The sequence below is a fragment of the Lates calcarifer genome, linkage group LG4 (genome assembly GCF_001640805.2).
Source record: "Lates calcarifer isolate ASB-BC8 linkage group LG4, TLL_Latcal_v3, whole genome shotgun sequence".
NCBI lineage: Eukaryota > Metazoa > Chordata > Actinopteri > Centropomidae > Lates > Lates calcarifer.
The window spans coordinates 1077166-1100267 of record NC_066836.1 but is presented as its reverse complement, the minus strand read 5'-3'; the positions used below and the strand labels follow the sequence as shown (position 1 = coordinate 1100267).

The 23102-nt window shown below is 40.2% G+C and overlaps 1 protein-coding gene across 7 annotated transcripts; it reads left to right on the top strand.

The window, feature by feature from the left end:
* The first annotated feature begins 431 nt into the window (after positions 1-431).
* On the top strand, positions 432-23102 carry LOC108892298 (uncharacterized). Of its 7 annotated transcripts, XM_051070213.1 has the most exons (6): positions 481-502; positions 943-1075; positions 1177-1261; positions 3294-4062; positions 13435-14563; positions 21644-23102. In XM_051070213.1, the coding sequence occupies exons 4-6, from the start codon at positions 3296-3298 to the stop codon at positions 22745-22747; spliced, it is 3000 nt and encodes a 999-aa protein (XP_050926170.1). In that variant the 5' UTR covers positions 481-502; positions 943-1075; positions 1177-1261; positions 3294-3295; the 3' UTR covers positions 22748-23102. The 7 variants fall into 7 exon arrangements, with proteins under 7 accessions (XP_050926169.1, XP_050926170.1, XP_050926167.1 ...); XM_051070212.1 differs by lacking the exon at positions 13435-14563 and having other exon boundaries at positions 432-502; positions 3294-5812; positions 22247-23102; XM_051070210.1 differs by lacking the exons at positions 481-502; positions 943-1075; positions 1177-1261; positions 3294-4062; positions 13435-14563 and adding exons at positions 10453-10535; positions 11139-11255; positions 12666-13434 and having other exon boundaries at positions 20512-23102.

The following is a 23102-nucleotide window of genomic DNA, read 5'->3' as shown; positions in this document are numbered from 1 at the left end:
CTATGGACAGTCAACTAACTTTAATTTTGCTTCAGTTATCAGTGGGGATGTGGACGATGCAACAATTTCACCACTGCTTTCACTTTCAAGTCTGCAGAGTGAGATTTCTGGGTCATTGATCTGGTTTCTGCTCCTGTTTACCTCAGCCCTGTGGTCATAAAACATACTCTTATCTTTCAGAGATAAGGAAGAGAGAGAGATTAACGCACTGACAATACCGTCAAAGTGCAGTTAGTTAACTGCAGACTTGTTCTTCTGAAACTTAAACATTTTAATTAATTTAATTATCATAAAAACTCACTGCATGTTTATAATGTGTTCAAATCACAGTTAGTCCATCTACTGCCTCTATCACAGATTATCTGTCCATTTCTTTATTGATATCATTCATTAACTAAAGCCAATCTCTGCACAAAGTGAAGTCACACCCGAATATGTGAACCGCAGGCTGGATAAAGGAGTGAACTGAAGCAGGACTTCTTTATATCAGAGTCAGACTGAGGTAAGCTGCTGAACACACTGGGCTGTTCGTTTAATTCTGTCTATATGTTGTGTGTCAGTGATAATGTGATTCTTTATAGTGACATTAACAAAGCTGTGTGGTTTCATGTCAGTATTATAAGTGTCTCTGTCTTTCTCTGAAATGTTTAACGTCTAGTTAGAATTCAGTATTTTCTCCTGGTGTAAAAAGAAGAATCATTTGGGTGTATTTATTGTTTTACAAAATTTTTATCAAATTTCAGTTCTCAGTGTATTATTTCCTTTAGTATGTCTCATGTTCCCTGCATGCAGCTAACAACTGACAACTACACTGTCACTGACAGATTTTAACATTAGCTGTGATTCAAAGACGTGCTGGATCATTACTGAGTTCATTACTGTCTTGTAATGAAGGATTAACTTGCAAATAAATAAAAGAAAATCTGATGTCCTGTTTTCTAGACTGAACAGATGTGACTCTGCCACTTTCTGCTGTTTAACTCACATCATAAAAAGTCAAAGAAACATCAGACTTTGGACACTGGACTTCCACAGTGACGTGTTCCTCTGCAGCACCTAACAGATGACCTTTAAGGTAAATGATCAGTTTAGTAATGCTGAACATAACATCATAAAAATATTATTACTGTAAAATAGCTGTGTTTTTAAATGTATTCTGTTCTTTTTGTATTTTAGGTGTTTTGGAGATTATGATTACGATAAAGACACAACAGCTGTTAGATCCTAAACTAGACAACTGGTCTGAGAGGAGCCAACAGAGGTTTGTTGTAATTAATCTACACAACAGCTTTTTTATTTAAATCCAATACTCAGTGATTGTCCTGATGATTCAACCAGGAGAATTTCATGCTTGTGCCTAATTTAAAGAGGAGGTAGAACACCATGTTGAGCTCCAGGCTGGTCACTGGACTGAGAGTAAATTCATGATTTTCTCTGAAGAAATTATTTTGAGCTCATGTGTTTTCTAAAGTATATTTTGTTCACGAAAATTGTTTCCCAGTGATTTGTGAGCACATGGTTATGACAAGGGAGGTTGTATCTGCTTGATGTTCAAGAGGTTAAATCATGAGAACACTGCTGCTGGGCAACAGCAACATGGATTCCAAGGATTATACTAACATCTCTGTCGGCATCTTATAGCCACAGATGTTGAGCGAACTAGCCCACAGGTAACATATAAGGCAGGTGTTGAAGAGTAAATCCTTTGGTCCAGTTGTGTGGCTGGTTCAGAGGAGTTTTATTCACTGCGCAGTGGAACAGAAGATCAAAACAAGGCGGAACAGTTCTGCCTCGGCTCTGGTTTATATAAACAAAGGAAACAACAGGATAAACAGGCTGAGCTAATTCTCTGTGAAAGAAAACAAGATTTGCAGAGGAAACTGAACATCAGGGCAGGGGAGGGAAAGTACTCACATCTTTTACTTAAAGCAACACTTGTGGTAATTAATTCTGTTGGACAATGAGTTCAAGAGGTTTTCTCTGAATATTTAATCTATATTTAAATATATATAATATTTAAAAATCAGTTACTGAAATTAAACATGTATTCAAAACACTATTGGTAGACTTGTAACCATTACCCACTCCCTGTTATAGCCCATCCTGCTGGAGCTTTTTAATCTAAAGCACAGTGTAGATGTTCAGTGCATTAACAGCTGAGGAATGAAACTGGTTTGAAGCAGTGAGAAGACAGTCGACAACAGAATATAGTTGTGTAGTCTGCATTAAAATGCTAAAAATATACTGTGATTAGTGAAAACAGGGTCAGAAGGCATCAGTGCCTGTATCAGACGTATGACCTCCACCTCCTTCTTATCTATGACCCTGCAGATGATAATTTTATGAAGCTGTTTCTCAGTAAATCCAAACACCTCCATTTCTAGCTGCAGTAAGTAGACTTATAAAAGCACTCTAGCAGAAAAGATGTGTTGGTTGATTTATATGAAAGACAAATGACAATTTGAAACACAAAAAGAGTCAGAGAAGTGAACTGGCATACTGTTGTCCATTTTGTCCAGTTCAGACTGAATAATCTGGACTCTGGAGGAGCGATGGAGGCGGCAGCGCTCGGCCGACCTTTCCGCCTTGGGATGCTTTACGACTGTCGCAGGGACTTACTCATCCCTGGTAAGATTTCACATGTAAAGATAAAGTCTCATATATTTTGTGCCAGTGACAGCTGTGACCTGGAACAGTATGTTTTCCTGTTTCCATCCATCAGTTTGTCCCATTCTAGCTTTATTGTTGTTGTAATCCCTGACCATTAGTGGGTCCTGTTGGTGCTTTTATACAAGACAATTAGGAACAAGAGAGTAACAACTGAGAAATATTTTTTAAAAGCAGATTATCTGTTTTCTGACAGCACTGGTATTGGATCAGTATTGGAAGAAATCCAAACTTCAGGTATTTGAATTGATATCAGGGGCACTGACAAGTCCAGACCAGAGCCCAATCATCTTTAATCTAGTGACCTCTTCCATTGATCCCTGAAATTATTTAGTTCACCCTCCTCACCCTGACCCAGCAAACATCAGTTCATCATTTACTCTCTATATCCCTCAATTACAACAATAACAGATCATTTCAGGAGTTTACTCATGTAAAACAATAATTATAATGATATTAATACATTTTCTGGTAAGGGTTATAAGCTAAGTTTCCAAGATTTTACACAGGATATTTTGAAATTTGATGTGGAGGATGCTGAAACTTCAAATTTAGTTTGTATGAGACTTATGATTGATGTGACTGGTTCTGGAAGCTGAACTGGATTTTTGCTTTTTCTTTTGCAGGAATGACACTGTGGGACTATGATGACCTGAAAAAAAATATACAACAAAGACCACAGAAATATAATGACTTTGAGATAGTTGCATCTGAATCAATTGAGGACAAATCTTCAGCACTTAATGTTGAAGCATCACTGAAGGCAAGTTTCTTGGGTGGACTGGTTGAGGTTGGTGGATCAGCCAAATACCTGAATGATCATAAGACATCCAAAAATCAGGCCAGGGTCACACTCTCATACAAGGCTACCACACATGTCCAGGAACTGTCAATGAATCATCTTGGAAGAGGCAACGTGAAGCATCCATATGTTTTTGATCAGGGAATAGCAACACATGTAGTCACAGCTGTTCTTTATGGGGCACAAGCTTTCTTTGTCTTTGACCGTGAGGTGTCAGAAAAGGAAGATCATCAAGACATTCAGGGGAACTTGAAAGTGATGATCAAGAAGATCCCACTCCTCTCTATAGAGGGTGAAGGTTCCCTGAAAATGGAAGACAAGGACAGAGCAAATGCTGAGAAATTCTCCTGCAGATTCTATGGAGACTTTTCTCTTCAGAAACCTCCAACATCCTTTCAGGATGCAGTACAAGTCTACCAGAGCCTGCCAACATTACTGGGAGCCAATGGAGAAAATGCTGTACCAATGAAGGTCTGGCTGTTGCCCCTGACAGTTTTAGATTCTTCTGCCGCTCAACTTGTTCGTCAGATAAGTACAAGATTAGTTCAGGAGGCACAGAGTGTCCTGGAGGACTTCAGTGAGCTGGAAATGAGGTGCAACGATGCAATGAGAACAACCACTGCACAGCAGTTCCCACAGATTGGCAACAAACTTAAACGTTTTAAAGAAATGTGCTCTGAGTTCAGACTGGAGTTTCAACAAAACTTGGCAAAGAAGCTTCCATCAATCCGAGGAGGAGGTGAAGAGGAGGCTGTGCTCGCAGAGATACTGATGAAGAGACGTTCTTCTCCTTTCAACAACAAAAGCCTGAACGAGTGGATGGACTGTAAAGAGAGAGAAATCTACACAGTAATGTCTTTCACCAACAAGATGAAAAACACAGAGATCATCCCATCTCAGAGTCATTTGTACAAGGAAATTCTCAGTGCAGAGCATGCTGTGTGTTTTGTGTTCACCTCACTGGGAAGTGCTGAACCGTACCTCTCAGCTTTATCAAACTACTTAAGAGGAACAACCAAACCAGACGACCCTCAAGATCCATATACTCATGATGTAGAGAGGGAACAGTGGTACACCTCAAAAGAAGTGGCTGATACAATCAGACACGAAGCTAAGCTCTTCATTGACTTTACAGAGGCCAACAAGGAGAACAAGAACATAAAGTTCCTGACAGTGGGTTTGACAGATGAGAAACAGAAAGGTTCAAGCATCCACCTTTATAAAGACGGATTTTCTGTCAGTGAGAACTTTGAACCACCTTCAAAGCCTGAAACTGTCACAGTAAGAGACATAAACCACAACAGTGTGACACTGAAGATTTCTCCACCCAGATTTGGAGCAGAGAACATCACCTCCTACTGTGTTGAGTCCTGTGTCAGTGGAGAGGATGGATGGCAACAGAAGACAGAGTCAAAGACTGAAGAAGTCACAGTGAGTGATCTGAGTCCTAACACAGAGTATGTGTTCAGATGCAGAGCAGTGACCTCAGTAGGTGTTGGACCATCCAATCAAGTCAGTGGTTCCATTAAAACACTGCCTTGCAGCCCTCCTGGAAAACCTCAAGTTGAACCACAGTCAGCTGAGGTATCAGTTAGCTGGGAGAAACCTTCTGAGGTTGGACCAGACGTCCAGGTTTTGAGCTACATCGTGGAGTACGCCCAAAGAGACGAGAAGGTGAAAGAAGAAGATCTCCAATGGAAACAGATGTTGTCGAGAGCTGAAAAGGTGATCATTTCAGGACTCCAGTCAGAGACTGAATATGTTGTCAGGGTCAGATGTGATTGTGGTGTAGCTGGAAGAAGCAAAGAAAGCATCATGGTTAATGTCTGTACAACAAAATTCAAACCCCTCACAGAATTCATCAAAGGAATCAGTAAACGTCTGGAACCTCAGAGAGAGCCTCTCCCTGTTTATAAAGTTCCCCTGATTGAAGAGAAAATCAATGTGGCTGGATGCAAACGTTTCAGGTTTGGGAAACAGTCCTTTAAACGTAATCGCACCATAATGGTTCTTGGAGCAACTGGTGCTGGAAAATCAACTCTCATCAATGGGATGATCAATTACATTCTGGGTGTTAAATGGGAGGATTCATATCGGTTTAAATTAGTTGATGAAGGTCAGTCAAAGTCTCAAGCTGAAAGCCAGACCTCTGAAGTCACTGTGTACAAACTCAACCATCAGAAAGGTTTTGAAATAGATCACTCACTGACCATTGTTGACACTCCAGGCTTTGGAAACACAAGAGGCATAGAAAGAGACAGAATGATCATAGAGCAGCTACGTAATCTCTTCTCTGCTCAGCTCGGTGTCACTGAAATTGATGCTGTGTGTTTCGTTGCTCAGGCTTCTTTAGCTCGACTCACACCAACACAGAAATATGTGTTTGATTCACTGCTCTCAATCTTTGGCAAAGATGTGGCAGAAAACATCAGGGTTCTGGTGACATTTGCAGACGGCCAACGTCCTCCAGTTCTAGAGGCAATCAATGCTTCAGGTGTCCCATGTCCTAAAACAAAAGACGGACTGCCAGTTCACTTCAAGTTCAATAATTCAGCCTTGTTTGCTCAGAACACATCATCTGCAGCAGAGAGAGGGAGTGAGGATGATGAAGGTGAAGATGAAGATGAAAACTTTGATCTGATGTTCTGGAACATGGGCACAAAAAGCATGAAGAGGTTTTTTGCTGCTTTGAATAAAATAGAAACCAAGAGCTTGACAATGACAAAGGAGGTCCTCAGAGAGAGACAGCAGCTCGAGAATTCAGTTGAGAATTTGCAGAAGCAGGTTAAAGTTGGGTTAGCCAAGCTTGAGGAGATAAAAGAGACGAGTGAAAAACTTAAAGAGCACGAGGCAGAGATCAACAGGAATGAGAATTTTGAGTTTGAAGTCACTGTCAAAAAGCCTGTTCAGGTTGACATTTCTGGTTCTGGACATTACATCACCAACTGTCAGCAGTGTCATTTTACCTGTCATGATAATTGTCCCTATGCAAATGATGCAGATAAAATACACTGCTGTGCAATGGGATCTAACGGATACTGTACTCAGTGTCCAAGCAAGTGTCACTGGAGTGTACATTTTAATATGAAGTACAAATTTGAGTACAAGGAAGTTAAAGAAAAAAGAACAGTGAAAGAGCTGAAAGAAAAGTACCTTGAAGCCTCACAGGCTAAGAGACCTGTACAGGCACTGATTGACAGGCTGAAAGCTGAATATGATGATGTGCAGAATGAGGTGGTGAAACTGATGGAGATGTCTTCAAAGTGTCTGAACAGACTTAAAGAGATAGAGCTGAAGTCAGATCCTCTGTCCACTCCAGAGTACATTGACATGCTCATTGAGGGAGAGAAGTCAGAGGCCAAACCAGGCTGGAACCAACGAGTTCAGTCCCTGACGGACATGAGAAAGCAAGCAGAGATCATGGCTAAAGTAGACAGAGGAGAGAAACTCCTCCAGAGTCCATGGTGACCTCAACTCTTTTTATCAGAACTGAATCAAAATCAAGACCAGTGTCAACAAAGACCATAATCAGACCTGAACATCTTCCACTGAGACAAAGAGGAGATCCACTGTGACACAGATAATAAACAAAGAACAAACAGGACAGAGACTGATGAACTGACACTGAAATTACTATGAACAGGAGAAGCTCAAGAATAAATGTGGATGAGACAAAGACAGTTTTCTTTTGTACAAATGTATTTTTTTTTTTATCTTACACCTAGTTTACATTATTCATAAATTTTTACTCTGGTTTTTGTTTTCTTTGTCTTTTTATCTACTGTTGTTTGTTTTCATGATCTGAATCATTTCACTGACTCCTGATACTGATGTGTATTGACTTACATTTTATTGTCCTGTGAGATCATCTGATGGCTGATAATCAATAAATGATCATCAATAAATGTCACTGTTCCTCAGGTTGATGTGTCAGTGTCACCATCAGTTGTTTCACTGCTGACGTCTACTTCAGTCCATTGAACAAACACAGCAGAGTGTTTGAAGTAGTTCAGCCTCTGTCCAGCAGATTGACTGTCTAGAAAGAAATGTTAGCTGTCACTTCATACAGAGGTTCTGGTCCAGAGGCCTTTACCTGGATCTGTACCTGATGGGTCCATTCAGTAACAAGCCAACTATCTATCAACTTCAGACCCTGGAAGAAAGGCCACCCCTGTGTCTCTGCCTCTGGTGTGTTGTGGAAAATTTGATACAAAATGCATCAAGAAAATGGATTTATGAAATTAATTAGAATTTTTGGCTAAATTTCATGGTTATAGAAAATTCTGTGAAGTTAAAACTGGATCCTGAAGAAGGAGAATTTAGTTTAGGTTCAGAGGATTTTGACTAAAACATTAAGTGGTGGTTTTACTGCCACCATGTGGTCAGTTGATGGAGTCTCTGTGGCTTCAGCAGCTGGTGAGATTTAAACACTGTTTGCTAAGTCTGGCTGTTAAAGAACAAGAGCAATAGTAAATCCTGTTTAATCTGTTCAGTCAGTTGTTATCTGTCTTTACAGCTGCTGTTGTGATGATTATTGTCAGCAGTGTTCGTGGTGTGGCTCTGAGGATGACAGGGTTGGTCAGTCCACTCTGGTTCAGACTGAAATATCTCAAGTGTTGATGGGCTGTGATGAAATGTCATCAGGATGAATTTTAACTTTAGTGATCCTCTGACTTTCCATCATCAGGTGCCATCATCAGATGGAGAGTGTGTTAACATTGTTGTAGAGAACGTGTTGGAATTTAGGTCAAAGCACACTGTACAGCCTCACAGGATAATGTGTTGTACATGAAGGGAACAAAGATGAGGCATTCAGGTGACAGTTCAGGTAATGGCAGTTATAAAATCAAAGTACATAATAAAACACAACTACAAATAAAGATAAATAATAAATATTGTATATTATACTGCATGATACATGAAAAATGAGCATGTTGTATTTTATCTCAGAGCATCTCTGTACACTCTGTACACAGAGCTGTGGGTCTGTCTACAGACTCTGGTCTGTCTGTTTTTTTTTTCCACCTGCATATGTTCTAGTTCATTTCACAGGTCGCACCATATCTGAGAAATCAGTCTGATTCTCCTCTGCACCTCCTTCCTTCAGTCAAACAGGTGGAGTTTGTCCCTCAGAGATGATTTAAAGGCAGAAACCAGGACCACCACACCTTCCTGCTGTAAGTACTGATGATGTTTTCTTCTGGGTTTGAGACAGGGTTTTCTTCCAGATAAACAGGCTACAGGGCTCTGATCCCCAACCTGATTCAGAATAAAACAACCTCGGCCAACAAAGAGATCCTGTCAGTTAACACGCTTCTTTTTAAGGGTTTAATTAGTTGGTGTTTGTTCTATTTGTTGAATAATCATGGTCAGAGTTTTGGAACTACAGCTCCCGTAATTTGGGGTGAAAAAAATGTGTAATGTTGCCATGGATTCAGTTAGTTAGCTGTGGATTATAATGTGGATTACTGTGATACTGAAGAAAACCTAAGCATTCTGAATGAGATTCTGCAGTGATGAGTGTTTCTTTCTATATATATATATAATCTTTCAGAGAATCTACAATAACCTAATAATAATGTTCAGATTTGATTGGAGAATGAAGCTGACCTTTTCATGCTCATGTCTCTCTCCTTCTGCCTCCTTTAGTCTGATAATAATCTTTGGTTTCATGTGTTTATGTTGCTCACAGTATGACAAACTAAATTCAGATTTTGTTAATGATAGTGATTTTATTGGTCAATCTTACTATTGTACTTGTTACTGAGAGGATTTAAAACATGTAAAATTATAATTACATCAACATGTCTGTGTCAACACCTCTGAAAATGACTTAATGACTGAGAAAGTCTGGTCATCACTTAGATCCAGTTTGTGTCTCTACTGTGTTTCCAGTATATTCAACTCTCAGAGCTTATCTGATTTTCTGGAAAATAGATGAATAAATAAAAAAACTACCTGGTGATGTTTGAAAAACCCAGAAGGTGGTTTAACAACATTTACTGCTGTTTTTCGGATATTTGCAGAATCTTCAAAGTCTTTATCTAATCGTAACGTAACGTCATACAAGTTGGTTAAAAGCTGGTTTAAAAGATGTTTCACATTCCATGACAGTAAATGCACAGTCACCTTTAGATTCAAGTCTAGATTTAGAACCTGTGAGACGAGCTGTTTATGTTGATTTAAGTGAGAACCATGTACAAACCGTTTGTGTTCTGTAGATCAGAGATATGGTTTTGAGTTTTATAAGCAGTTACTAAAGTTTTGACCTGTATTTTGGAAGCAGTGGGTAATCTGATCTCCTCTCCTCTTGTTTCAGTTAAAAGCTGATCAGATGCATTTTGGACTAATTGCAGCCAGTTTAATATAGTTTATTTAGAATATAATTGCATTGATCCAGAGGGGATTAAATCAGGGCACAAATAATTTTCTCCAGGTCAGACAGGAATGCCTGGACTTTTAGAGACACTTCACATATAATAAAAGCAAGACTGAGTAAACCCTTGTACTTGGTTTTCAATGTTGAGGCTTACTCCCTATTTTCTGTCAGGTGGTTTGGTTTTGTTGGCATTAAGTCTTCTATTAATACAATTACCTGAGTCTTGTCTTTATTACCCTGGAGAAACAGCATTTAAAATCATCAAAGTTATTCTTTAGGGAAACCAAGAATCTTTAGGTTTGACAAGAAAATATAGTTGTGCATTATTTGCATAAAAATATAAAATATATTGTGTTCACTGATTAGTGAAAACAAGGTCTCAGTAAAGTTCATAACAAAAATGGAATGTCGGGCTCAACCAGCAGCATGAGCATGTTGTATTTTATCTCAGAGCATCTCTGTACACTCTGTACACAGAGCTGTGGGTCTGTCTACAGACTCTGGTCTGTCTGGTTTTTCCACCTGCATATGTTCTAGTTCATTTCACAGGTCGCACCATATCTGAGAAATCAGTCTGATTCTCCTCTGCACCTCCTTCCTTCAGTCAAACAGGTGGAGTTTGTCCCTCAGAGATGATTTAAAGGCAGAAACCAGAAACAGCTCAGAGGACCACCACACCTTTCTGCTGTAAGTACTGATGATGTTAATCCCACCTGTCCCTGTCTCTGCTGCTTTGTCTCTGGTGTTTTTAGTTAATTTGCATCTCTTCATGTTGTAGACATTTTGTGTCTTTGTGAAATGCTTTAATTTTGTGTCTGTTCATTGTTTTTGATTGACTTTCCAACAAGAAATGTCACTTCATACAAAGGCTCTGGTACCGGGGCCTTTACCTGGACTTGTACCTGATAGGGCGATTGAGTAATCCATCCATGATAACTACCTATCAATGTCAGACCATGAAGACCAGAAGAAGAGGAATTTTGTACAGTTATAGTTTACAGTTCAAAGGTTATCAACCAAAACATCAAAGTGGTGTCTTTACCACCATTATGTGGTCAGTTGATGGAGCCTCTGTGGCCTGGGTAGTTGGTGGGATTTGAAACCTACCTGCTTAGGTTGGTTGTTGCAGAATAACAGTTGAGTTCCTGGTATAGGGGCTTGTTACAGAAAGCAGGTTTAAGAAACTTTGAGCCCAAACCTGAACTCTGAGCTGATGAAGCCTGAGATGGGTGATGGGAAGTTTTCTGATCTAGAACATTTGTTGCTAATACCTATTCCAACTTCGTCCAGTTGTCTCCAGTTCAGACTGAGCGATGGACTCCGGAGGGGTGATAGAGGTGGCGGCGCTTGGCCGACCTTTCCACCTCGGGATGCTGTACGACTGCCGCAGAGACTTACTCATCCCTGGTAAGGATCCACATGTAAAGATATTTGATGCACAACCAAACTTTCAGTCGTTAAAGTCGCATATAACAATGTTTTCATTTCAGATCTTTTGATCAGTTTTGTTCCATTTTTATCAAAGATCCACTTTATGTTTGCCTGTTCATCCTACTCTTGTGAACACAATATCTCAGTAATGCCTTGAAGGAATTTCTTCAAATTTAGTACAAGCATTCATTTGGACTTCAGAATGAACTGTTGTGATTTTGGTGGCCAAAGGTCCAAGGTCATGGTCACTGTGACCACACAAAACACATTTTGGTCATATCTTAAGAATTCACATGCTAATTAACTGCATCTGGGCTGGTTAGCAGAGGGATACAACCACAAGGTGATAAGGTTAGTTACTAGTGACTAGTAGCTGATTCCTGCTGCACCAGACAGACATTTAGTACCAATAAAACACTGACTGCTTCCTACTGGTTTGTAAATATAGGTAAAGTGGAAGAAAACAAACATATATGCTATAAAACATATAGTAATATGATTCTATCTATCCTTTGACACACAGGGCCAGTACAGTGACTAAGTATTTCTGTCTCTTGTTTGGAAAGAAATCCTTTCCATTCTTGCTGTTTTTAAGGTGGTAGTCAGATGATTTTGTAATTTTCAGAGTCTGAAACTACACCAAAATTTCTGACTTGATTTTTAGGTCTTAGTGTCATGGATTCATGGTGAGCACTGACTTTTAATCTTTCTTCTGTATGGCCAAAAACAATGATTTCATTTTTTTCTGTTATGTAGAGTTGAGTGTTGTCTACAAAAATGGGTAAAAGATGTTATGAGATTCTATAACCTGAGTGAGGAAGAGCATGTAGATTCAATAGAAGAGGTCTGAGTATGGACCCATGAGGAACTCCACACTTTTTTGCTCAGAGCTAATATCTGATACTGTGCAGTTAAAGACATCTTTAAAAACCAGTCAAGGCCACAGGTAGTTGGCAATTTCTGTCAAGTGTGCAAAATCTGTGGGGTGAAAATATTTCAGATTAATTAAAGAGGTCTTATGTGGGGATACAAGCAACACAGCCATTTTCCAGAGATGGAGATTCAGACAGCACTGGTATTGGATCAGTGTTGAGATATCAGGAGTATCTGAGCCAGAGCCCAGTCTTTGATAAACCAACCTCCACTGAAAGCAGGTCATCATTTACTCATCCACCTCCCTCAGTTATGACAGTAACAGATCTGGGGAGTTTACTCATGTCAATAATAATAATATTTATAATAAATGAAGGGTAACAATATATTTTCACGTTTGGTGTGGAGGATGCTGAGACCTTAATTTGGTTTGTGTAAGCATTTTGATTAATGTGAAGAAACCTGCCTGACTGGTTCTGGAAGCTGAACTGGATTTTGCTTTTTCTTTTGCAGGAATGACACTGTGGGACTACAATGACCTGAAACAAAATATACAAGAAAGACCACAGAACTATAATGACTTTGAGATAGTTGCATCTGAATCAATCGAGGACAAATCTTCAGCACTTAATGTTGAAGCATCACTGAAGGCAAGTTTCTTGGGTGGACTGGTTGAGGTTGGTGGATCAGCCAAATACCTGAATGATCATAAGACATCCAAAAATCAGGCCAGGGTCACACTCTCATACAAGGCTACCACACATGTCCAGGAACTGTCAATGAATCATCTTGGAAGAGGCAACGTGAAGCATCCATATGTTTTTGATCAGGGAATAGCAACACATGTAGTCACAGCTGTTCTTTATGGGGCACAAGCTTTCTTTGTCTTTGACCGTGAGGTGTCAGAAAAGGAAGATCATCAAGACATTCAGGGGAACTTGAAAGTCATGATCAAGAAGATCCCACTCCTCTCTATAGAGGGTGAAGGTTCCCTGAAAATGGAAGACAAGGACAGAGCAAATGCTGAGAAATTCTCCTGCAGATTCTATGGAGACTTTTCTCTTCAGAAACCTCCAACATCCTTTCAGGATGCAGTACAAGTCTACCAGAGCCTGCCAACATTACTGGGAGCCAATGGAGAAAATGCTGTACCAATGAAGGTCTGGCTGTTGCCCCTGACAGTTTTAGATTCTTCTGCTGCTCAACTTGTTCGTCAGATAAGTACAAGATTAGTTCAGGAGGCACAGAGTGTCCTGGAGGACTTCAGTGAGCTGGAAATGAGGTGCAACGATGCAATGAGAACAGCCACTGCACAGCAGTTCCCACAGATTGGCAACAAACTTAAACGTTTTAAAGAAATGTGCTCTGAGTTCAGACTGGAGTTTCAACAAAACTTGGCAAAGAAGCTTCCATCAATCCGAGGAGGAGGTGAAGAGGAGGCTGTGCTCGCAGAGATACTGATGAAGAGACGTTCTTCTCCTTTCAACAACAAAAGCCTGAACGAGTGGATGGACTGTAAAGAGAGAGAAATCTACACAGTAATGTCTTTCACCAACAAGATGAAAAACACAGAGATCATCCCATCTCAGAGTCATTTGTACAAGGAAATTCTCAGTGCAGAGCATGCTGTGTGTTTTGTGTTCACCTCACTGGGAAGTGCTGAACCGTACCTCTCAGCTTTATCAAACTACTTAAGAGGAACAACCAAACCAGACGACCCTCAAGATCCATATACTCATGATGTAGAGAGGGAACAGTGGTACACCTCAAAAGAAGTGGCTGATACAATCAGACACGAAGCTAAGCTCTTCATTGACTTTACAGAGGCCAACAAGGAGAACAAGAACATAAAGTTCCTGACAGTGGGTTTGACAGATGAGAAACAGAAAGGTTCAAGCATCCACCTTTATAAAGACGGATTTTCTGTCAGTGAGAACTTTGAACCACCTTCAAAGCCTGAAACTGTCACGGTAAGAGACATAAACCACAACAGTGTGACACTGAAGATTTCTCCACCCAGATTTGGAGCAGAGAACATCACCTCCTACTGTGTTGAGTCCTGTGTCAGTGGAGAGGATGGATGGCAACAGAAGACAGAGTCAAAGACTGAAGAAGTCACAGTGAGTGATCTGAGTCCTAACACAGAGTATGTGTTCAGATGCAGAGCAGTGACCTCAGTAGGTGTTGGACCATCCAATCAAGTCAGTGGTTCCATTAAAACACTGCCTTGCAGCCCTCCTGGAAAACCTCAAGTTGAACCACAGTCAGCTGAGGTATCAGTTAGCTGGGAGAAACCTTCTGAGGTTGGACCAGATGTGAGTTTGAGCTACATCGTGGAGTACGCCCAAAGAGACGATAAGGTGAAAGAAGAAGATCTCCAATGGAAACAGATGTTGTCGAGAGCTGAAAAGGTGATCATTTCAGGACTCCAGTCAGAGACTGAATATGTTGTCAGGGTCAGATGTGATTGTGGTGTAGCTGGAAGAAGCAAAGAAAGCATCATTGTTAATGTCTGCACAAGAAAATTCAAACCTCTCATAAAATCCCTCAAAGGTACAAGCACAAAGATAAATTCTGAATCCCCCTCAGTTTACAAACTGGTTTTGGAAGACATCCACCCATGTGGATTATACATATGCCCAATCTACCAATTTGGCAAAGAAAGCACAAGGAAAAATCGCACCATAATTCTTTTTGGAACGAGCGGATCAGGAAAGACCACTCTGATCAATGGAATGATCAACTACATTGTTGGTGTAGAGTGGAAGGACGATGTCAGATTCACCTTAATTGATGAGGGTCAGTTGGGATCTGAAGCCGAAAGTGAGACGCCTGAAGTCACTGTGTACAAACTCAACCACCAGGAAGGTTTTGAAATAGATCACTCACTGACCATTGTTGACATTCCAGAAATTGGAGATATAAGAGGCAAAGAAATTCGCAGTAAGATGGTATATCAGCTAAGTACTGTCTTCTCTCATCTGCACGGTGTCACTGAAATTGATGCTGTGTGTTTCGTTGCTCAGGCTTCTTTAGCTCGACTCACACCAACACAGAAATATGTGTTTGATTCACTGCTCTCAATCTTTGGCAAAGATGTGGCAGAAAACATCAGGGTTCTGGTGACATTTGCAGACGGCCAACGTCCTCCAGTTCTAGAGGCAATCAATGCTTCAGGTGTCCCATGTCCTAAAACAAAAGACGGACTGCCAGTTCACTTCCAGTTCAATAATTCAGCCTGGTTTGCTCAGAACAAAGATGGAGGCTTCAATCAGATGTTTTGGGACATAGGAACAAAAAGCATGAGGGCATTTTTTGAAGCTTTGAATGAAGTAGACACCAAAAGCTTGAGAATGACAAGGGAGGTCCTATTTGAGAGACAGCGGCTCGAGATTTCAGTTGAGAATTTACAAAAGCAGGTTAAAGTTGGATTAGCCAAACTTGAGGAGATAAAAGAGACAACAGAAGAACTTAATGAGACTGAGGCAGAGATCAGCAGTAACAGACTGAAAGCTGAATATGATGATGTGCAGACTGAGGTGGTGAAACTGATGGAGGAGTCTGAAAAGTGTCTGAACAGACTTAAAGAGGTGGAGCTGAAGTCAGATCCTCTGTCCACTCCAGAGTACATCGATAAGCTCATTGAGGAAGAGAAATCAGAGGCCAAACCAGGCTGGAACCAACGAGTTCAGTCCCTGACGGACATGAGAAAGCAAGCAGAGATCATGGCTAAAGTAGACAGAGGAGAGAAACTCCCCCAGAGTCCATGGTGACCTCAACTCTTTTTATCAGAACTGAATCAAAATCAAGACCAGTGTCAACAAAGACCATAATCAGACCTGAACATCTTCCACTGAGACAAAGAGGAGATCCACTGTGACACAGATAATAAACAAAGAACAAACAGGACAGAGACTGATGAACTGACACTGAAATTACTATGAACAGGAGAAGCTCAAGAATAAATGTGGATGAGACAAAGACAGTTTTCTTTTGTACAAATGTATTTCAGCATTTACTGTGTGTGGTGACAGATGTTGAAGTGTCAACAAAAAATATGATGTTTTTCTTTGTTTGTGTTTATTTTTATTTTTGTTATTACATCCAGTTTACATTATTCATAAGTTTTTACTCTGGGTTTTATTTTTTTCTTTTAAAGGTTGTCTTTGTATCTACTGTTTTCATGATCTGAATCATTTCACTGACTCCTGATACTGATGTGTATTGACTTACATTTTATTGTCCTGTGAGATCATCTGATGGCTGATAATCAATAAATGATCATCAATAAATGTCACTGTTCCTCAGGTTGATGTGTCAGTGTCACCATCAGTTGTTTCACTGCTGACGTCTACTTCAGTCCATTGAACAAACACAGCAGAGTGTTTGAAGTAGTTCAGCCTCTGTCCAGCAGAGGGCGCTCAGATGATCAGTTGTTTACATCTGTCAGTTCAGTCTCGTGTATATCACGTCACTGTTTTAGCCGAAGCTCAGGATACTGGCTGCAGTTCACTTAACGACCACTGGTGTCATTAATAACCAGGGATTTCTGAATGTCACACATAGAACCTTAAAGTATCTCTCCAGTATAAATAATGCTGTCAAACTCACAGCAAACACTGATTCAACTGAACACTTTGCACTTTAATTATGTATATTTATGCTCCTTTACTTATGTTCCTTGTAAATATAGTTTTTGCTTTTTGCTCTTTTCTTTTTATTATAATTGTCCTTTAGCACCAATACACCAAGACAAATTCCTTGTATGTGCAAATTTACTTGGCAATAAAGTCTGATTCTGATTCTGATTCTATCCTACAACTCCCATTGGAGTTGTTGTAGTAAGATGTAGTTTGTAGTTTGTTTGTTTGGGTTTCATCTTGCATTATGTTGACAGGCTTTCTGCCCCATGCACCTTGTTAAAGTCTGGACATTCTTGTCAACCTGTCTGTCATTGTTTTAGCATTTCATCAGGATTACGCGAATAGACTAGTGTGTTCTTTGCTGCCCTAAATAAAATAAAATTACTTGTAGAAACTGTTGATGAATGGTGTTAAAGATACAGCAAAATGTCCACTAATGTGTTTGTTTAACAAAAAAGGCGGAGACTGAACAAAAGGAGGGAATCTTATCTTGATGAAAATGACTGGAATCATAAATCTGTCATCTAAACATCTTATTTTTATAGGCTACACGATAGCGGAAAAAAGAGACAAAGAAATAGGAAAAGGATCCGGACTGGTAGGCAACCCCCAGGTTTACGAGGTTTACAAGAACGGTTTAACCCTAATGATCAGCAGCCAATGGAAACACTCACTTGTTTGAACAGGACAAGTGGACAATTGGCTCAGAGTTAAGAGAAACTGAGGCCGACCTGCTCTTTCTATCAACATGCTGAGAATTTGTCAACGTGTCATTCAAAAGTTAAAGTCACGTTAGTTTGAACTGCGTGGTTTGGTGCGACACCCTCTGAAACACGTTCTCCATTTCTCTCTTAGAGAAGTCACGTACGTCTGGTTAATGTTTGCTGACTGGAGCAGAATTTGTTCCGTTCAGTGTCTCATTTGTACTGATAATCCAACCAGGAGAATATCATGTCTATTTCGCGTTTCTGCCTGATTTAGAAAGGAGATTTCGTGTTAGTTCAGCGCAGGCTGCACACTGGAGCAAGAGTAAGTTCATGATTTAATTCCAAAAGCTTTATTTTTTCCTAAAGTATCGTCGACTCAGAGTCAATGATCTGATAATGTCAGAGAGAAGTGCTTTTACTGCTGATAGTTTAACAATAATCTCAATAACCTCTTGCACTTTAAGGTACTTTTACCTTGATGGTACTTTATCATTGATGGTACGGTATGTATTTTAAGATGTTGTGTCTGTCATTATTTTTAATTATCAGTGTGTTATGCTGAATGTTGTGTTGCTGCTGTTGCACTGTGAGCTCAATGTAGCAGGAAGTGGTGTGTGATGCAGTGTATTGGAGCAGCCACCAGAGGGCAGCAGTGTTCAGCTTTTAATCCTGGACAGATGAAGTGTTACTGTGGTGATTATTGGAGGTTTAATGGAGAGTTAAGATGATGTTATCCTTTATTATCCAGTCTAAACTACATTTTAACTACATCCACATTAACACTGTGAATCAAATCAAAAGTCAGGAAACAGGAACTCCATCAGTTTGTCTCTTTCTTACTTGAACAGGTAACTGACAGAACACAAAGAGGCAGTGGAGGGGAAAGTACTCACATCCTTTACTCAAGTAAAAGTACAAGAATGTCAAAAGCAAACATCCTGTAATGCTCAGAAATATTAACAAAAATTTTTTACCCATAACTAGTGGTTCTGCAGTAACTGTCTCCTGTGACTGATCTCTGATCAGATCATTGATCCTGAGTCATTGATGCTTCAGCAGCAGATTACTGTTGTAGCTGCTCCAAGTGCAGCTGGTTTAACGTCAGATTCAGTCAAAGAGTTTAGGAAATACTGAGGAAAAGTCCATAAATAAAGTTTGAATCAGTGGGAAGCCAATGAACAGGTGCTCCAGTTCAAAGCCAATCAGATGCACTTTGGACTGATTACAGAAAGTTTATTGCTTTTCTACTCAGTTCATAATAGGCTGTTGAGGTTAAATATAATTACCTCAGTCTTAACCTCAGTAACTTGGAGAAACATCTTTTATCATCATTAAAGTCATTATTTATGGAACCAAACAACAAGAATCAGTAGTAGATTGACAAGAAAATATAGTTGTGTATCATCTGCATAAAAATTATAAAATATATTGTGTTCACTGATTAGCAAAAAGAGTGTCAGAAAGTATCAGTTCCTGTATCAGATATATGACCTCTACCTCCCCCCTCTCCCTCTAATCTGACAGATTGACATTTTAGGAAGTTGTTTCTCAGCAAAACCAAGGATCTCCATTTTTAGCTGCAGTAAGTAGACTCACTGTATACTGTTACCAACATGGGAAAACCAGCTATCGTTTCCAGTTGTTTGAATAGACACTGTAATTAGTTTGGTTTAAGATCAGAGTGCACCTCCTTTCATGTCATGCTCAATATTCACCAAATGCCTCCTCCAAACTTTGATCAGCCAATAATAGCTTAGCAATAGCAACAACAAATAATGCGTATTTAAGCATGAGATTTCTTCACGTGTTGAGGCAGTGTGTATGGAGCTGAAAGTCATTGTAAAACTCCATAAAGCTGAGGGGAGCTGCAGATCCAGTTGATAATTCTCTGTGGATTCATCAACATTCACATGATTGAACTGTCATTTCATTCATTGTGACTGTAAAAACATCTGTTACAATTGCTTTACACGCAAAAAACGTGTTGATTTATATGAAAGTTGAACCAACATACTCTTGTCCATTTTGTCCGGTTCAGACTGAGCGATGGACTCCAAAGGGGCAATGGAGGTGGCAGCGCTTGGACGACCTTTCAGCCTTGGGATGCTTTACGACTGCCGCAGAGACTTACTCATCACTGGTAAGAATTCACATGTAAAGATACTGGATGCATCTCAACCAAACCTTCAGTAGTTTAAATCACCTACAACTAGACTGGACATTTGCTTCTTTTTTTGCAGGAATGACACTGTGGGACTACAATGACCTGAAACAAAATATACAAGAAAGACCACAGAACTATAATGACTTTGAAATAGTTGCATCTGAGTCAATGGAAGCTAAATCTTCAGCATTAAATGTTGAAGCATCACTGAAGGCAAGTTTCTTGGGTGGACTGGTTGAGGTTGGTGGATCAGCCAAATACCTGAATGATCATAAGACATCCAAAAATCAGGCCAGGGTCACACTCTCATACAAGGCTACCACACATGTCCAGGAACTGTCAATGAATCATCTTGGAAGAGGCAACGTGAAGCATCCATATGTTTTTGATCAGGGAATAGCAACACATGTAGTCACAGCTGTTCTTTATGGGGCACAAGCTTTCTTTGTCTTTGACCGTGAGGTGTCAGAAAAGGAAGATCATCAAGACATTCAGGGGAACTTGAAAGTGATGATCAAGAAGATCCCACTCCTCTCTATAGAGGGTGAAGGTTCCCTGAAAATGGAAGACAAGGACAGAGCAAATGCTGAGAAATTCTCCTGCAGATTCTATGGAGACTTTTCTCTTCAGAAACCTCCAACATCCTTTCAGGATGCAGTACAAGTCTACCAGAGCCTGCCAACATTACTGGGAGCCAATGGAGAAAATGCTGTACCAATGAAGGTCTGGCTGTTGCCCCTGACAGTTTTAGATTCTTCTGCCGCTCAACTTGTTCGTCAGATAAGTACAAGATTAGTTCAGGAGGCACAGAGTGTCCTGGAGGACTTCAGTGAGCTGGAAATGAGGTGCAACGATGCAATGAGAACAACCACTGCACAGCAGTTCCCACAGATTGGCAACAAACTTAAACGTTTTAAAGAAATGTGCTCTGAGTTCAGACTGGAGTTTCAACAAAACTTGGCAAAGAAGCTTCCATCAATCCGAGGAGGAGGTGAAGAGGAGGCTGTGCTCGCAGAGATACTGATGAAGAGACGTTCTTCTCCTTTCAACAACAAAAGCCTGAACGAGTGGATGGACTGTAAAGAGAGAGAAATCTACACAGTAATGTCTTTCACCAACAAGATGAAAAACACAGAGATCATCCCATCTCAGAGTCATTTGTACAAGGAAATTCTCAGTGCAGAGCATGCTGTGTGTTTTGTGTTCACCTCACTGGGAAGTGCTGAACCGTACCTCTCAGCTTTATCAAACTACTTAAGAGGAACAACCAAACCAGACGACCCTCAAGATCCATATACTCATGATGTAGAGAGGGAACAGTGGTACACCTCAAAAGAAGTGGCTGATACAATCAGACATGAAGCTAAGCTCTTCATTGACTTTACAGAGGCCAACAAGGAGAACAAGAACATAAAGTTCCTGACAGTGGGTTTGACAGATGAGAAACAGAAAGGTTCAAGCATCCACCTTTATAAAGACGGATTTTCTGTCAGTGAGAACTTTGAACCACCTTCAAAGCCTGAAACTGTCACAGTAAGAGACATAAACCACAACAGTGTGACACTGAAGATTTCTCCACCCAGATTTGGAGCAGAGAACATCACCTCCTACTGTGTTGAGTCCTGTGTCAGTGGAGAGGATGGATGGCAACAGAAGACAGAGTCAAAGACTGAAGAAGTCACAGTGAGTGATCTGAGTCCTAACACAGAGTATGTGTTCAGATGCAGAGCAGTGACCTCAGTAGGTGTTGGACCATCCAATCAAGTCAGTGGTTCCATTAAAACACTGCCTTGCAGCCCTCCTGGAAAACCTCAAGTTGAACCACAGTCAGCTGAGGTATCAGTTAGCTGGGAGAAACCTTCTGAGGTTGGACCAGACGTCCAGGTTTTGAGCTACATCGTGGAGTACGCCCAAAGAGACGATAAGGTGAAAGAAGAAGATCTCCAATGGAAACAGATGTTGTCGAGAGCTGAAAAGGTGATCATTTCAGGACTCCAGTCAGAGACTGAATATGTTGTCAGGGTCAGATGTGATTGTGGTGTAGCTGGAAAAAGCAAAGAAAGCATCATGGTTAATGTCTGTACAACAAAATTCAACACTCTCATAAAATCCCTCAAAGGTACAAGCACAAAGATAAATTCTGAATCCCCCTCAGTTTACAAACTGCCTCTTGAAGAAGACGACATGAACATAGATGGATGCCGGATCTACAAATTTGGCAAAGACAGCAAGAGAAGAAATCGCACCATAATTCTTTTTGGAACAAGCGGATCAGGAAAGACCACTCTGATCAATGGAATGATCAACTACATTGTTGGTGTAGAGTGGAAGGACGATGTCAGATTCACATTAGTTGATGAGGGTCAGTATGAAGAACACAGTGGAGAAGTCACTGTGTACAAAATCAACCACCAGCAGGGTTTTGAAATAGATCACTCACTGACCATTGTTGACACTCCAGACTATGGAGATAGCTTTGGAATCACAGAAAGAGTCAAAGTGACTGTAGATCAGTTGGGTAATCTCTTCTCTGCTCAGCTCGGTGTCAGTGAAATTGATGCTGTGTGTTTAGTAGTTCAGGCTTCTTTCACACGACTCACACCAACACAGAAATATGTGTTTGATTCACTGCTCTCAATCTTTGGCAAAGATGTGGCAGAAAACATCAGGGTTCTGGTGACATTTGCAGACGGCCAACGTCCTCCAGTTCTAGAGGCAATCAATGCTTCAGGTGTCCCATGTCCTAAAACAAAAGACGGACTGCCAGTTCACTTCAAGTTCAATAATTCAGCCTTGTTTGCTCAGAACACATCATCTGCAGCAGAGAGAGGGAGTGAGGATGATGAAGACGAAGAGGAAAACTTCCAGATGTTCTGGAACATGGGAACAAAAGGCATGAAGAGGTTTTTTGGTGCTTTGAATGAAATTGAGACCAAAAGCTTGACGATGACAAAGGAGGTCCTCAAAGAAGGACCACAGATCGAGGTTTCAGGTGAGGATCTGAGGCAGGTTGGAATGGGTCCACCTGTAATGGGATATTATAATGACCTGTTGGGGATGACGTTTGTACCAAAGTCTTAGACATTAAACAGTGTCCATAATTGCTATGACCAAGAAAAGCTTGCATGTTAATGTGTGAACAAATGTATGATGTATCACACCTGAACAGCTTTTTCTTAGTTTCTGGTTTTTGCTAAAATGATTAAATATTTCTCCATTACACCCAGTTTGTATAATTCGCAGTTGTTAATCTGAGTCATCGCTTCCTTTTTATTTTAACATTTGTCTTTGTATCTACTGTTGTTTGTTTTCATGATCTGAATCATTTTACTGACTCCTGATACTGATGTGTATTGACTAACATTTTATTGTCCTGTGAGATCATCTGATGGCTGATAATCAATAAATGATCATCAATAAATGTCACTGTTCCTCA

Bases quoted from the DNA above. Each gene is read 5' to 3' on its own strand.
- LOC108892298 (XM_051070209.1), top strand. From the start codon at position 11,162: ATGGACTCCGGAGGGGTGATAGAGGTGGCGGCGCTTGGCCGACCTTTC. The intron at 11,256-19,742 runs GTAAGGATCCAC...CTTTTTTTGCAG, and splicing joins CAGAGACTTACTCATCCCTG to GAATGACACTGTGGGACTAC.